This window comes from Nuphar pumila, chromosome 4, assembly GCF_984573655.1.
Source record: "Nuphar pumila chromosome 4, dmNupPumi1.hap1.1, whole genome shotgun sequence".
NCBI classification, from domain to species: domain Eukaryota; kingdom Viridiplantae; phylum Streptophyta; class Magnoliopsida; order Nymphaeales; family Nymphaeaceae; genus Nuphar; species Nuphar pumila.
This window is the reverse complement of record NC_143252.1, coordinates 136063780-136076956: the sequence shown is the minus strand read 5'-3', so window position 1 is coordinate 136076956 and position 13177 is coordinate 136063780. Positions and strand designations below refer to the sequence as shown.

At 39.7% G+C, this 13177-nt stretch overlaps 2 protein-coding genes across 8 annotated transcripts in view; both read right to left on the bottom strand.

The window, feature by feature from the left end:
- Positions 1 to 854: 854 nt before the first annotated feature.
- Positions 855 to 1640, bottom strand: LOC149841200 (BRI1 kinase inhibitor 1-like). The gene has a single exon (XM_090005212.1). It carries the CDS (start codon positions 1638 to 1640, stop codon positions 855 to 857), a length of 786 nt encoding a protein of 261 aa, XP_089861338.1.
- Positions 1641 to 6788: 5148 nt separating this feature from the next.
- LOC149841199 (putative protein phosphatase 2C 12) overlaps positions 6789 to 13177 on the bottom strand; it is a 46537-nt gene continuing 40148 nt past the window's right edge. For all 7 annotated transcript variants that reach the window (XM_090003663.1, XM_090003660.1, XM_090003664.1 and 4 more), the window contains 3 exons: positions 8433 to 8558; positions 8109 to 8341; positions 6789 to 7779 (listed from right to left, as the gene is read on the bottom strand). In XM_090003663.1, the coding sequence (XP_089859789.1) occupies positions 7557 to 7779; positions 8109 to 8341; positions 8433 to 8558 (582 nt within the window). In that variant the 3' untranslated portion in view covers positions 6789 to 7556. The remainder of the gene's footprint in view (positions 7780 to 8108; positions 8342 to 8432; positions 8559 to 13177) is intronic.

The window sequence follows — 13177 nt, the reverse complement described above, 5'->3', positions numbered from 1 at the left end:
ACATAGAGGGGAAGTCTTTCGCACCTTTGGGTTTCTCTCCAACAATCTTGTGTTGGAACGTTGCAAGTTCAAATCCCAATGGTGTGGTTGTATAACGGGTGTTGTATAACAGGTAGAGGTCTGCCTAACCCCAGCTTGCCTATGAAAAAAATCTTTAGGAACAAATAATTGCAAAAGTGCATTATGCTGCAATAATGGGATTAAGAGTGGTAAGGTGTAAAAAAAATTTAGTGCTGCACTTAAGAAATCAATGAACAAGAGTGTCTCAATTCTCAATCTTTCACTTCCCTGCCAGAAGGGCACGTGCGTCCAGAAAACATCACCAGTCAAGGGGGTGATCCTTGATGGGTTGTTCATCGGAAGGATGAACGGCATCCAAAGCTGCCTTGGAACAGACTGCCATCTAAGGTACCCGGCCACCTGATCAATTTTCTCCCAGAACACATAACTCTGTCACACATTCAGGGAGCGTTCATTGATTAGTATATGTCACTTGCTCACTAATGGTCATGGGAATGGAATGTGTTCCAAGTAAAATTTAAGTTCCAAGTAAAATTTAAGCTCTCTCTCTCATCGGCTTCGTTCTTACCTTAATAACAGGGAAGAAATAAAAAGGAGAGAGAAATGCCAAGAACTCGCTCTCCCTCTCTCAACAACCCTGCAGATAATTCATCTGCACAAACATCTCCTGAGTTCGTTGAAGAAGAATAGATAAAAGAATGAATAGCGTGACTTTCCATTAATTATATATATAGATATATACCATGCAAAACTAACACAAAGGAAAAAGGGAAAAATTTCATATCCTTCTCCCTCCCTCCTAAAGTCCTACACATCTCAGGCTCAACAGCAAGTTAAGTATGCCGATCTTCCTTGACAGCAATGGAATTCTTGCAGTGGGCAATGGCCGCCTGTATTGCGTTGTGCAGGTCTTCCATGGTGCTGTCACTACCCGAAGACGGTATAGCACAGAGGATACCACTGTTGCCGGGGGAGGTCATGGTGGAGCAAGGAGCCGAAGATCTGGACCGTTGATTCGAGAACGAGTGAGACGAATGCCTGCTCCATCTTTGCCTTCCGAAGCTGCTCCTCCCGTCGTCCTCCGCCTCCTTGTTCTTCCTTATAAAGAAAGGCTTCACCACCTTCACGTAATACCTCTCTAACACAGCTTTAGCTGACTTCAATCTCATCTTAGACCCCTTCTTCAGAGTGAACAAAGAGAAGGATTTCGGCTTCCTCCTTGTCGAATTCTCGCCGTTAACCGAGCTCGATTTCTCCTCTGTGGTGGTACTCTTTTGATCGCCGGCATCGTTCTCATCTTGGCGAAGCTCGGGCTGGTGTGCGTCGCGATGGGCGCCTTCGTCTTTTGAGGTGCAGGAGGAGCGGGGGGTGAAGAGGTGGTGGTGGAGAGGGAGGAGGTGGCCCTGGTAGAAGAGGTCGTCGGCGGGGCAGAGGTCGATCTCGTAGGAGGGAGGGTTGTGCTTGTCCAGAGATATGGAAGGGAACAGGGAGATAGTGAATTCGAAGTCGTGGGTAGGTGATGAAGAGGATGATGGTGGTGACTGCGGCAAAGAGATGGAAGTTGGCCGAGTTGGAGCCTTTTCTTCTTGTTCGCTCTTCTTCAGATTTTGGCCTTCCATGGCGCAAACTGTACAGAGAGAGAGAGAGAGAGTTGTTTCTCTCTCTTGAATGTTTCTTCCCTTATATAAGGTAAGAATGAAAGAGAGAGAGTTTCCCTTGTATAGATAATGCCTATCGATACAAGAGTTCACATGCATTGCACGGCCGAGAAAAGCATACGATTTTCTCTTTTTTTTTATTGAATAAACCAAGAGAAGGGGTTTTGTCCTACTAAGAAAAATAGCATTTTGCCCATGTGCCAATAAACCTTTGGATCACAAAGCTATTTGACTAGTTAGTACCAACAACAGCTCTAAGCTCGAAGATTTGAAGTCCTCTATATAGATTACAAACCGATACTCAAGCTTCACTTTTTTTATATGATTCACTGCATTTTTCTATCCTAATCATTATTCATGGAAGAAGATAGAAGCACCATGATTTCTATTTAATAATAAGTTAGAAAAGATGCCAGCTACTGCAAGAACGAAACAGAACAGCTGAAAGAAAATTTGGAGTTAGGCAAATTATTTATAGAGCTCGGCTGTACATAAGACTTTTGAGGGCAGCAAATTCTAGTGGATCCAAGAAGCAAAGGCATCTCAGTAAGCAAGAAAAAAACAACCAAACTTTAAGGTCTATGTCGGCTTTCCATATAAAAATCTCAGCATCAAATAAATGTAAAAAGGTTGGGATTATGAAGTCAAACTGTATAGGCACCATTAAAGCCTTAACATTATGCTATGTTTACATGGTTATATGATGAAGAGCAATGGACAAACCGAGGAACATATGATGCATGCAGCTGACATATGTACGTCAGTGTGTAGAATAACCTTAGGGTACCCTCAGGTGGAAATCAATGAATGTTGCTTGCACAAGCTGAATCTTTGGATGATATCATGTGACTAACAAAACGTAAATACAGAAATGACCCTCAAGTCTTCATTATAGACAGGACACATGACTTGATAATGATGACCATGAAACACTGTTAAACTTATGATTACTATGGTGATGATAATACTGATGCTAAATAAGAACTCCAAGTGATTTGTTTTTCTTGTCATGTGAACATGGGGATTGATTGGCTTGTCAGCATATGTCTCGAAAACCAATATTATCAAAATTGAATCCAATTGGGGATCACTTCAGGCTCCCTACAAAATCGGCTGATTTAAAATTTCAAACCTGATTTAGCTGTATTCGGTGGAGCTCCGTACAGCCTGAATTGGAGCTGAATCGGCCCATATAAGTTTTGTATTTCTGTTTTTCTTTATTTAAAAAAAATCATCTTCGAAGATAAACCGATTCAAAATGATTGGATTCGGATCAATTCAGGCTTTTTTTGGAAAACCTATTCATATGGCTGTGCAAGGGTTGGTTATTCTAAGTGTAGTGGATTCAAACAACAAACAGTTTTTTGGACCTTAATGCTCAACTTTTAGGGTATTTTTGAACTGACAGATTATACTAGCTGTTTACATGCAAAACAATTCAGTAAACTAGTAGTTTCAAACTGTCAAAATAATGACTAGAAAATACATAAATAGAATCTACCATCCCACAGAAGTGCCAAGTATATAAGGTCTCAAGTCGGCAGTCGCTTTCATTGCCAGAGTAAAGATTCCTTTGTTTTGATCTTTTTCTTATAGCCGAACATTCTTAACTTTTCCTCTCTAGAACGAATCCTCCAATAAAAACAAAGCCCATGTGACATAGGGACAAAGGTGGCAAAGGCAAAAGAGAGAGTACAAACCAAGCCATTACTATACATGATTTGAGAACTCCAAAGTTCACAAGTTTCACGATCATATTCACAAACATACCTATTCCATGTGAGGAATGTTCCGCATATTGTGCATGCACCTTGTTATTCAAAAACAGGAAATTAATTAATTTTATTAAATGTGAAAAGCTAGAAAGACCAAATTTGTTTGCAACACAAATTGAATACCAAGTATCCTGCTTTTTTCTTTTCGGCTATAAGCCAATTGCGAAATATCCCTCCCTCCCTTCCAAGCATTGGTAAGTCTTCAGTTGCTAAAACCCTTGAGGTCCCCCTACCCATTGGGGAGTACTCCCGGCTTTGACCTCATGGCAAGGGTACCCCTTATGGCTTTTGAACCCATGGCACGTCCGTTCAATCTGGTGACATTTTTTTTTATATTTACACGGAGAAATCACCCTCAAGAATAGAGACCTAGCCGTGTTGGCTTTGCCTGCCATACTTATGGTTGTTGTCCTAGCAGCGTAAAACTCCATGGGTTTACCCCTTGCCTCCGGAGAGTTGTCATGCATTGGCTTGAGCAAGGGGTGACACTAATGAAATTTGAACCCAGACCACCTGCCTAGCAGCTTACGTCCCATCCCACTACGCCAAGCCCCTTTGGGGCTAATTTGGTGACATTTGTAAGTCGCCCCCTACAAGATGAGCAGAGCCCTTGTGGGCAAGTGCCTTGCTTTTTATTGGCTAAGAGGTTCAAAAGATAAAAAAAAGTGTTAGAAAGAAAGAAAAAAAAAGGTGCCATTAACGCCTCAATCCTAGGGATGGCAGTGGACCGGGGGGAAATGGGATCCCGCCCTGCCTTGTCCCGTTTGGATCGGTGATGGAGAACATGAAATGGGGATGGAGGTTAAAATAAAAACACGTGTGAGGATGGAGGCGGGGATGGACTTGTTATCCTGTCCCATCCTGTCCCATCTCCGATCCCCGTAAATAAAATAATTAAAATACCTTTGACGGTTCGACCTCCTCCTCTAGGGATGACAGTGGACCGGGGGAAATGGGTTCCCGCCCCATTTGGACCGGGGATGGAGGTGGGGATGAAGGTTAAAATCAAAACGGATGAAGGCGTGGATGGAGGGCAGAATTTTGAGACAGGGCGGGGTTGGAGACATTGTCCCCCGCATCCACCCTAGTCCACTGTCATCCCTACTCAATCCACATGACATGCCCTTAGTGTTGGTCCACACAAATGGTTTTTCTTGCACGTTAACGTCTGCTTAGGTATTAATGTGGTATGCATGAATTTGCACCAATTGATTCTCATCACTTGTTTATGATAGCGCCAAAGTAAGTGCACAAGGAAACAAAACATGCAAATTGTTGTTATTCTTCGGTTCATTTGCTTGCTTTCTGTAAAGTGAAGAAGGGCTGGTCCATGGTTGGGTGATTGCATGCAATGAAAGTCACAAAATGACTTGCAAAAAGCTAAGAGGGGTAAATTGCTTTCCTGCATTAGTTGAAGCTTATATAGAATTATTCAAAGGTATGATGGAATCCAATGGATCTCACATCCGAGGATCTTGAGGTACACGGGATTTGAAATCTGGAGATCGCAAACCCACAGATTTCTGGTCCAAAACTAATAAAGCACATTCAATGATAGGGGCCAAAGACATTATATGTGTTCAGCTTCAACCAGGATGTGCCACATATATAGTAGCTGCTCCCCTCCATTAAGAGGAGGAAAGTTAAAGGTGACTAGTCATTGAGACTCAAGGTTGTCTATATAGCAATTCAGACTGCGGTCCCCCAAAAGTTGGACTAAACAGCCACAAGTTCAAAAGGACCCAACACCTGTAAGGTGTTCAGCCTGATCACACAACCGCCTCCCCAAAGCCTGATCACACAACCGCCTCCCCAAAACCAAACCACCAAATGTATGAATTTCAGGCTCTTATGAGGATCTCATATCCTTATATCTGAGGTGGTTTAGATTAAGGCATGGGCCCATGTGCTCGCCCATTTCCTTGGAGATCCACAACATTCAAATGCACCCTAAAGGAAGGAACAAATATATCTGGGGGGCCATCTTTTTTATTTTTCCTCTTGAGGACCTTGACCAACATGGCCGGATTTGTGGGTGCACCCTAGACATAATGCCAGGGAACCATGCACTCAAATTAGCTGGGTAGTTGACTAGAGTGCCTTATCCGGACAAAGATCCAGGCCTCACTTGAGGAGACATTGTGAACAAACCCACGCGTTAGGAGATGAGAAAGAGATGGAATTGAGGAATTGGGAAAGGAGATTGTGCTAAAAAGAAAACTTTTTATTTTATTTTCTTCAAGCTAAAGACAAGGAGTCATGTTGGATGTATTTGGACTTTTGGTTAGAGATTTGGATAATCCGATCAATTGCAACGCCATGAAGATAAGGCCAGGTTCTCAACCTTATCATCTTGGCATCGTTTTTTTATGTACATGTAGAAAAATTGATAGGCAGAGATTGTAAAAGACAAAGGAAGAGAGATATGAGGAGGGATGGAAGTTTTTGGTTGGTTGACTTAAAGAGAGATCCTTCCCCTTTAGAGGAGATATTGAATAACCTTAGCCATCCATGGGAGATGATTCATGTGAAAAGCATCTTTCACACGAAAGTAGCACGCTTTATTGCGTGGGTTGAAAGCGGGAAAGCGTGAGTGGGACCCACACATTTTCTACCCAAATAAAGGGTTTCATATAGAAAGATTGGTAGGTGTGCACATGTTTGCATGCATATATGAAAAATAGTTACAGGTATTTTACCTTCTAAATATCCCAAAAGCTTAAAAAAAAACAGTTACACGTATTTTTTTGCTTAATCTAAACCTGTGCATGCACTTATCATTGTTTTTCTAACAATTGCGTTTTAGATCAAAATAATTTAACCAGGAATTTTCTTATCATCAAGTTTTAGTGCGATATGAGCCAATTAATTTTTTATCGAACTAAAAAAAATATAAACATGAAAAGTACCTCACTTAATGCATGTTTCCAACTAAATGATATAAATACATCTGTAAGTAGAGATTACCGAACACATTTTAATCTTTTTAGGAGGTTTACAGGATAAAACTGTTTAGAACACACACACACACACACACACACAGTGGGCTAAGCACTCTCCCCTCCTTTAACTGCAATCAACAAGTGTGCTTTTATTCAAATTAAAGGTCATTCCTTTTAGTGGGTCGAAAAAAGATCGTCCTACAGGAGACTTACCAAAGAGCTCGATAACACTTTGGAGTTGCAAAAATTCAGAGGTTAAATGCAAAGGAAAAAACAATAATAACCATGAGAATGAAGCTAAACAAAATGAATGTTTCTAGCACCGTTGGATATGAAGGGCAGATTCACACCAATCGGAGTTGAACAAGAAAGAAACAAAAACTCAATCAAAATTAATGATGCCACTCTGATGCTAATGGTGGAATATCTTTCTTCAGTAATCTTGATCATTTACATTAGTGAGATACAAACACACTTCAACAAACGTTTATGCATCTCTTAGCAAATTTTGAGCTGGAGAAGCTAACAAATAGTAAATACGTTAGAACAGATCCTTCCCTTCTAGGAAGTGAACATGGAAGCCTGATGCATATGCATTGGATAAACTGTATTCAGTGACAGGTTGTTGCAACAGAATAAAGAAAAAAACAAGCCTTCTGATTTTCACAAAAAAGAATTTTAAGGGAAAAAATATCAGCTAATAATACCTAAGAACATTGAAAGCTGCTTTCACCGTTATAGGGAAGTGACTATGTCTGTGCTGCAGCTCAGGAGGTGCAATAGGGAGCAGCTTTACTATCAATACCCGTCATGCTCAATGACGTCTTCTCTCAAGTCGATCCAGCTTTCAGCTGAACCTCTGATTAGTGAATTAAAGCAGCGTTATCATCATGGTAAGCAAGTAGATTTCTACAGTGCACTCGGAGGACGAATCTGCATATACGTGTAGCCTCCAGTGGTATTCAAAATTAGATGTTGAATTTACCTAAATGTCGTAACGATGCTTCAAACTCTACAAGGCACTGAAGGTGGAAAATTCCCAACTACAAAACAATCCTCTTTGGAGAACAAACATACTACTCAAGATGAGGCATTTCTAGAAGCTGAACCAAGCACCAACTTTTAGCATAAAGAACCCAAGCAGTTAACATTAGCATCAATCAAATGTCCACTACCATATCTCCTGAAGACCTTCTCCCTTCCATCGCATCTCTCTTCATGAGGCAACTGGGACAAAGGAACGGACCTTCCCAGGGCCGCACTCTTCCACCATGTGAGGAGCCAGAATGTACAGAAATGCCTTCACCAGGCTTCATATCTACCTGACAAACTGCGCATACAAATAACTTGAACATGTTGCGCAGGGGATACTCTGTCTCTAGCCTGAAAAGTCATGGAATCAGTCAAAAATATTGCTTTGGAGATTAAAATAAGGCCAATAATTAATAATAAACTGATAGGTGACACTAGTCAATCACTGATCTGCAACAGGCACTGCATAATGCACAATAAAAAGGAAAAAAAATTCTCACTACAAGTTGAAGGCAAGGTGGAGTTTAAATGGATTAGGGCACGTGTTTTAAATGATGATCAAAAGGTTCCACTGAAGGTAATACAGAAAAAACTTTTTAGATGCATAAACTGGTTAAAATACAGAAATACTCGCATTTTGACATAGTGAAATGCAAGACACTACTGGGTAAAATACAAACCTTTCAGCAAGATTTGCAGATCCTTCTTCATATAGTTCTTCCACAACATCTGGCTCACAATATTCTTTATCTGAATAAGACGATGATTCTGTAGATTTTTTCCGAAACATAGATTTGAACACTCCTTTCCCTTGCTTCTTGGGTGGGGGCAAAGTAGGTGGCTTTTCTGGTGGTAATATATCTATTACTATACATGTAGTATCATCTCTAAGTCCTTTTACCTTTAAAGCTTCCTGCAAAGATTATAACAAGAATGATTCAATGTGAGATATTACTCGTATCTACGAAACAACAGAATGTAAGAGGACATTCAGAATTTCATACTTCCACAATTTGCTTGGCTGCAACATCTGCTGGTGACCCACGACAACAACTCAAAGCCATTTCAGAAGTCAAGGCATCCCAAACACCATCACTTGAAATAACAAGGCGACCGCCAGCATTAGACAACTGTAATGATGAAGACATAATGGTGTCAATGAGGATACAACTTTAAATACAATAAACATAACATGATCAACTCTTTATTTGCTATATATATTTCAGTAGCACTGGGAACAATCAGCAGGCATATATAATGGGCTGTTAGCCACAGAACAAGTTTATAATCAATGATTAAATACAATAAACATAACGTTTTGAGCAACTCTTTATTTGCTATTGTAATGAAATATGCGGAAGAATCCAAGAATGCTAAAGCATTCACTATGTCCCACACGGACAAATGCAACAAGCATAAGAGAGGAAATCCACTAAGGGATATACGAAAGGCCTTATAAAAAGGCTACACACATGAAAAATAATATCACTATTATTGAAGAGGAGCTCTCAAGAGCAATGCTACATACAAGGGGGGTTCCCCCTATTTATAAGAAAAGGAGACCAAAGGGGCTCCCAATAGAGTCGTTGGGAGCCCCCAACGGTCACAATTGTGACCGTTGGGGGCCCCAACGATTCCACTGTGGGCCCCCTTTTCGGTATCCAAAAAAGCATTTAAAAATTAAAAAACAGTGAAATAAAAGAAACAAAACAAGTACCCCTATTGGGTACTTGTGAAAAGACCATAATACCCCTATCGGGTATTATGGTGAATATACATCTATATTATATATATATATAGATGTATTATTACATATGTTTTAACACCCCCCCTCAAACTTTACGGGGGAATGACCGAAAGTTTGCCAAGAAGGAACAAGAAGCGAGGAGCAGGCAGGGCTTTGGTGAAGAAATCTGCAAGTTGATATTCTGAAGTGACATATGGCAGTGTAACTGTCCCACGAAGATATTCATCACGTACATAATGACAGTCCATTTCAATATGTTTAGTCCTCTCATGGAAAGTGTGGTTGCTGGCAATGTAGATGACACTTTTGTTGTCGCAACAAAGCTTCGAAGCACCGGTAATTTCGACTCCCATATCTTGAAGAAGACTTCGAAGCCACAACAGCTCCATTGTAGTAGTTGCCATAGCCCTGTATTCTGCTTCAGTAGAAGACAATGAGACTTTCTGCTGTTTCTTGCACCTCCAAGCAATTAGCGAATCTCCTAGGAAAACACAAAAGCCAGTAGTTGAGATTCGATCATTTGGGTTTCCTCCCCCGTCAGCATCAATATAAGCTAGTAAATCTAAGGAAGAGATTGAGGATAGGAATAGCCCTTTAGTCAAAGTATTTTTAATATATCGAATGATCCGGAGCACAGCACTCATATGCACAGATGTAGGAGCATGCTGAAATTGGCTTGCAGAGTGCACAACATGAGCAATATCCGGCCTGGTGATAGTCAGATAGGTGAGGGAGCCTATGAGTTGCCTGTAGGGCGTAGGATCATCCAGCAGAACTCCATCCTCCAGTCGTAGTTTAGCATTGATAACCTCGGAAATCTCCACTTTTTTATCATCTGAAATCCTAGATTTGGAACATATGTCTGCAGCAAGCTTCATCTGTGACAATACATACCCTCGAGGAGAGTATGCAACTTCTATACCAAGAAAGTACCTGAGAAAACCCAGATCAGACATATCAAAATTATGTTTTAACATATTTTTAACTTTAAGAATACCACTTTCATCATTGCCAGTGATGATCATATCATCAACATAAAGCAGAAGGATGATGATACTATTACCTGCACGTTTAACAAAAAGAGCAGTGTCAGTATAACATGAGCGAAATCCCAATTGTAACATGATAGCACTAAATCTATCATACCAAGCCTTAGGGGCTTGTTTAAGACCATATAAAGCTTTTAATAACCGAAGGGTTTGACCTTGGTTAACACTGATTCCCGGCGGAGGGCCCATATATACTTCTTCATTCAACTGACCATTAAGAAAGGCATTTTTAACATCTAATTGGAATATAGGTCATTTCTTAGATGATGCTACCGCAATTAAAGTTCTAACGCTTGTCATGCGAGCCACGGGAGCAAAAGTCTCCTCATAATCGATGTCATACTCTTGTGAGTATCCCTTAGCAACTAATCTAGCTTTATAACGTTCTAGGGAACCATCACTTTTTGTTTTGACTTTGTAGACCCATCGACATCCTATAGCTTTCTTATTTGGAGGAAGGTGAACTATTTCCCAAGTTTTAGCTTTATTTAAAGCATCTAGTTCAACTTTCATTGCTTCAACCCAATGAGGTATACTTTTTGCTTGATTATAATGGGAAGGTTCATAGTAAGAATGCAAGGCTATTAGATAAGCTCTATAGTTAGGTGAGAGAGTTTCATATGAGACAAACCTATTAGGTGGAATTGATTCTCTAGAAGAACGCCTAAGGGAGGTCTCTTCTAGGGGTTCATTAAGCCGCAAGAATTTTTCTAAAGCACTAATAGGTTGGGCTTCCTCACGCCGAGTGTATACTTGGAGATTGTCACCATTAGTTGGTGATACATCATTATCATGAGAATCATGAGTATTTTCTAAAACTTCCGGATGACTCAAAGAGTCATCATTTGAATCTTCTAAAAGATCATTGATAAACATATAATCAATTTCATTTGGTTTTTCCAATATTTCAAATCCATTTTCATCTTCTAAAAATGTCACATCTTTGGAGACAAATAATTTATTGTTTTTATGGTCAAAGCATCTATAGCCCTTTTGATTTTCACCATATCCTAAAAATACACATTCTATTGCTTTAGGTGACAATTTATCTCTTTTATGTAAAAGAACAAAGCATTTACACCCAAAAATTCGAAGACGATTGTAGTCGGGTGTCATATTAAAAAGGTTTTCATAAGGAGAGATATTGTTCAATTTTGAAGATGGCATCCTATTGATTAAATAGGTGGAGGTTAACACGGCTTCGGCCCAAAATTTTTTAGGAATATTTTTAGAAATGAGTAAGGATCTAGTGGTTTCCAAAATATGCCTATGTTTTCTTTCCGCTAGACCGTTTTGTTGAGGAGTTCTTGGGCAAGATTTTTTATGACAAATGCCATGTTTTAGATATGATTGAAAATCATTTGATAAGTACTCTCCACCCGAATCGGATCTAAGAATGGATATTTGACTTTGAAATTGATTTTGAACTTTTGCATGGAATTCTTTAAAGAAGTTAAAAACTTCTGATTTAAAGTTAAGAAAATAAATTCATACATATCTAGTATAATCATCAATAAAAGTAACATAATATGAATAACCACCTTTAGATAGAACCGGAGATGGCCCCCAAACATCGGAATGCACCAATTCAAAAGGTCTTGTTGTCACAAAGGATCTAGTAGGAAAAGGAGTAGACTTCATTTTGCCAAAAATGCAATCTTTGCAATTGATATCTTTTTCTTTACAAAACTTGTGTCCAAAAGGAAAAAGATACATTTTAGAGTAACTTGGATGTTCAAGCCTTTTATGCCAAGTTTCAATATTTTTGTCTTGGACATAAGTACAAAATGAGGTATTTAGAAGCATTAAGTTATCCATAAAATAAAGGTCTCCCTTCCTATGGCCTTGCCCAATCCGCTTCCCGGACCGGAGATCCTGCACAAAGCACCCTTGGGATGAGAAAGATATTTCACATCCATGGTCGGCTATTTGAGAAACGGAAAAGAGGTTAAGATTTAATTTTGGAACTATTCTAACTTTTGGAACAAGGAAATTTTGAACATTTTTAGAATCAAGAGTTCCAACACCATTTATTTTGAGAAAAGTTCCATCGGCCGTAGAGACACAAGACATTTTTGAATTGGTGTGCACATTGGTTAATGCATTTTCATGAGGGGTCATGTGAAAAGAAGCTCCGGAATCTAAAATCCAAGAGTACGTACCGGGAGGTGATGATGAGACAATGGCGGCACCGGAGGTAGAAGAAGTAGCCTTTAGAATTTGTTGGAGAGCCAAGGAAATTTGTCCAAGAGTATCTTTGAGATCCCCGTTCTTGCCGTCATCTTCTTTGGTGGATGATTCTTCAACGAAAGCCACCTTTGGCTTGAATGCTCCATTTAGCTTTGGGCAAACGGGTTTAATATGCCCCGGCTCATAACAATGATGACATATAATCATTTTTCTTTCACCACTCCCTTGCTTACCAAAATGAGGTGGTTTGTATATTTTGACATGATTGCCGGGTTTAGATACGGCAAGAACTTCATCAATGCTTTTACCCATATTATGCCTAGTCTCTTCTTGAGTAATCTCAGCAATAGCCTCTTCTAAGGGAGGAAACGTAGATCTATGGAGAAGTGAGAATCTAACTTGTTCAAATTCGGGACGAAGCCCAAATAAAAATTGAAACAATCTATCTTGTTCTATTTGTTTTTGTCTTAGTACCACATCCTCCATAGACACCCATTTAGACTCTAAAAGAGCCAATTCATCCCACAAAGGATTTAGAGCACTATAATAGTCTTGTATGCTCATGTCACCTTGTTTTGTGGTTCTCACTTTTTCTTGCAAAAAATAAGCTCTTGCAAGATCCTTTTGGGTAAACATACCCTTCATAAAAAACCAAGCTTAATTTGCCCGGCGGAATTTTGCAATATTTGCACATACCTTAAGTTCAACATTATTCATAAACCATGCTAGGATTTTTGCATGGTTACTCTCCCAATCTTCCATT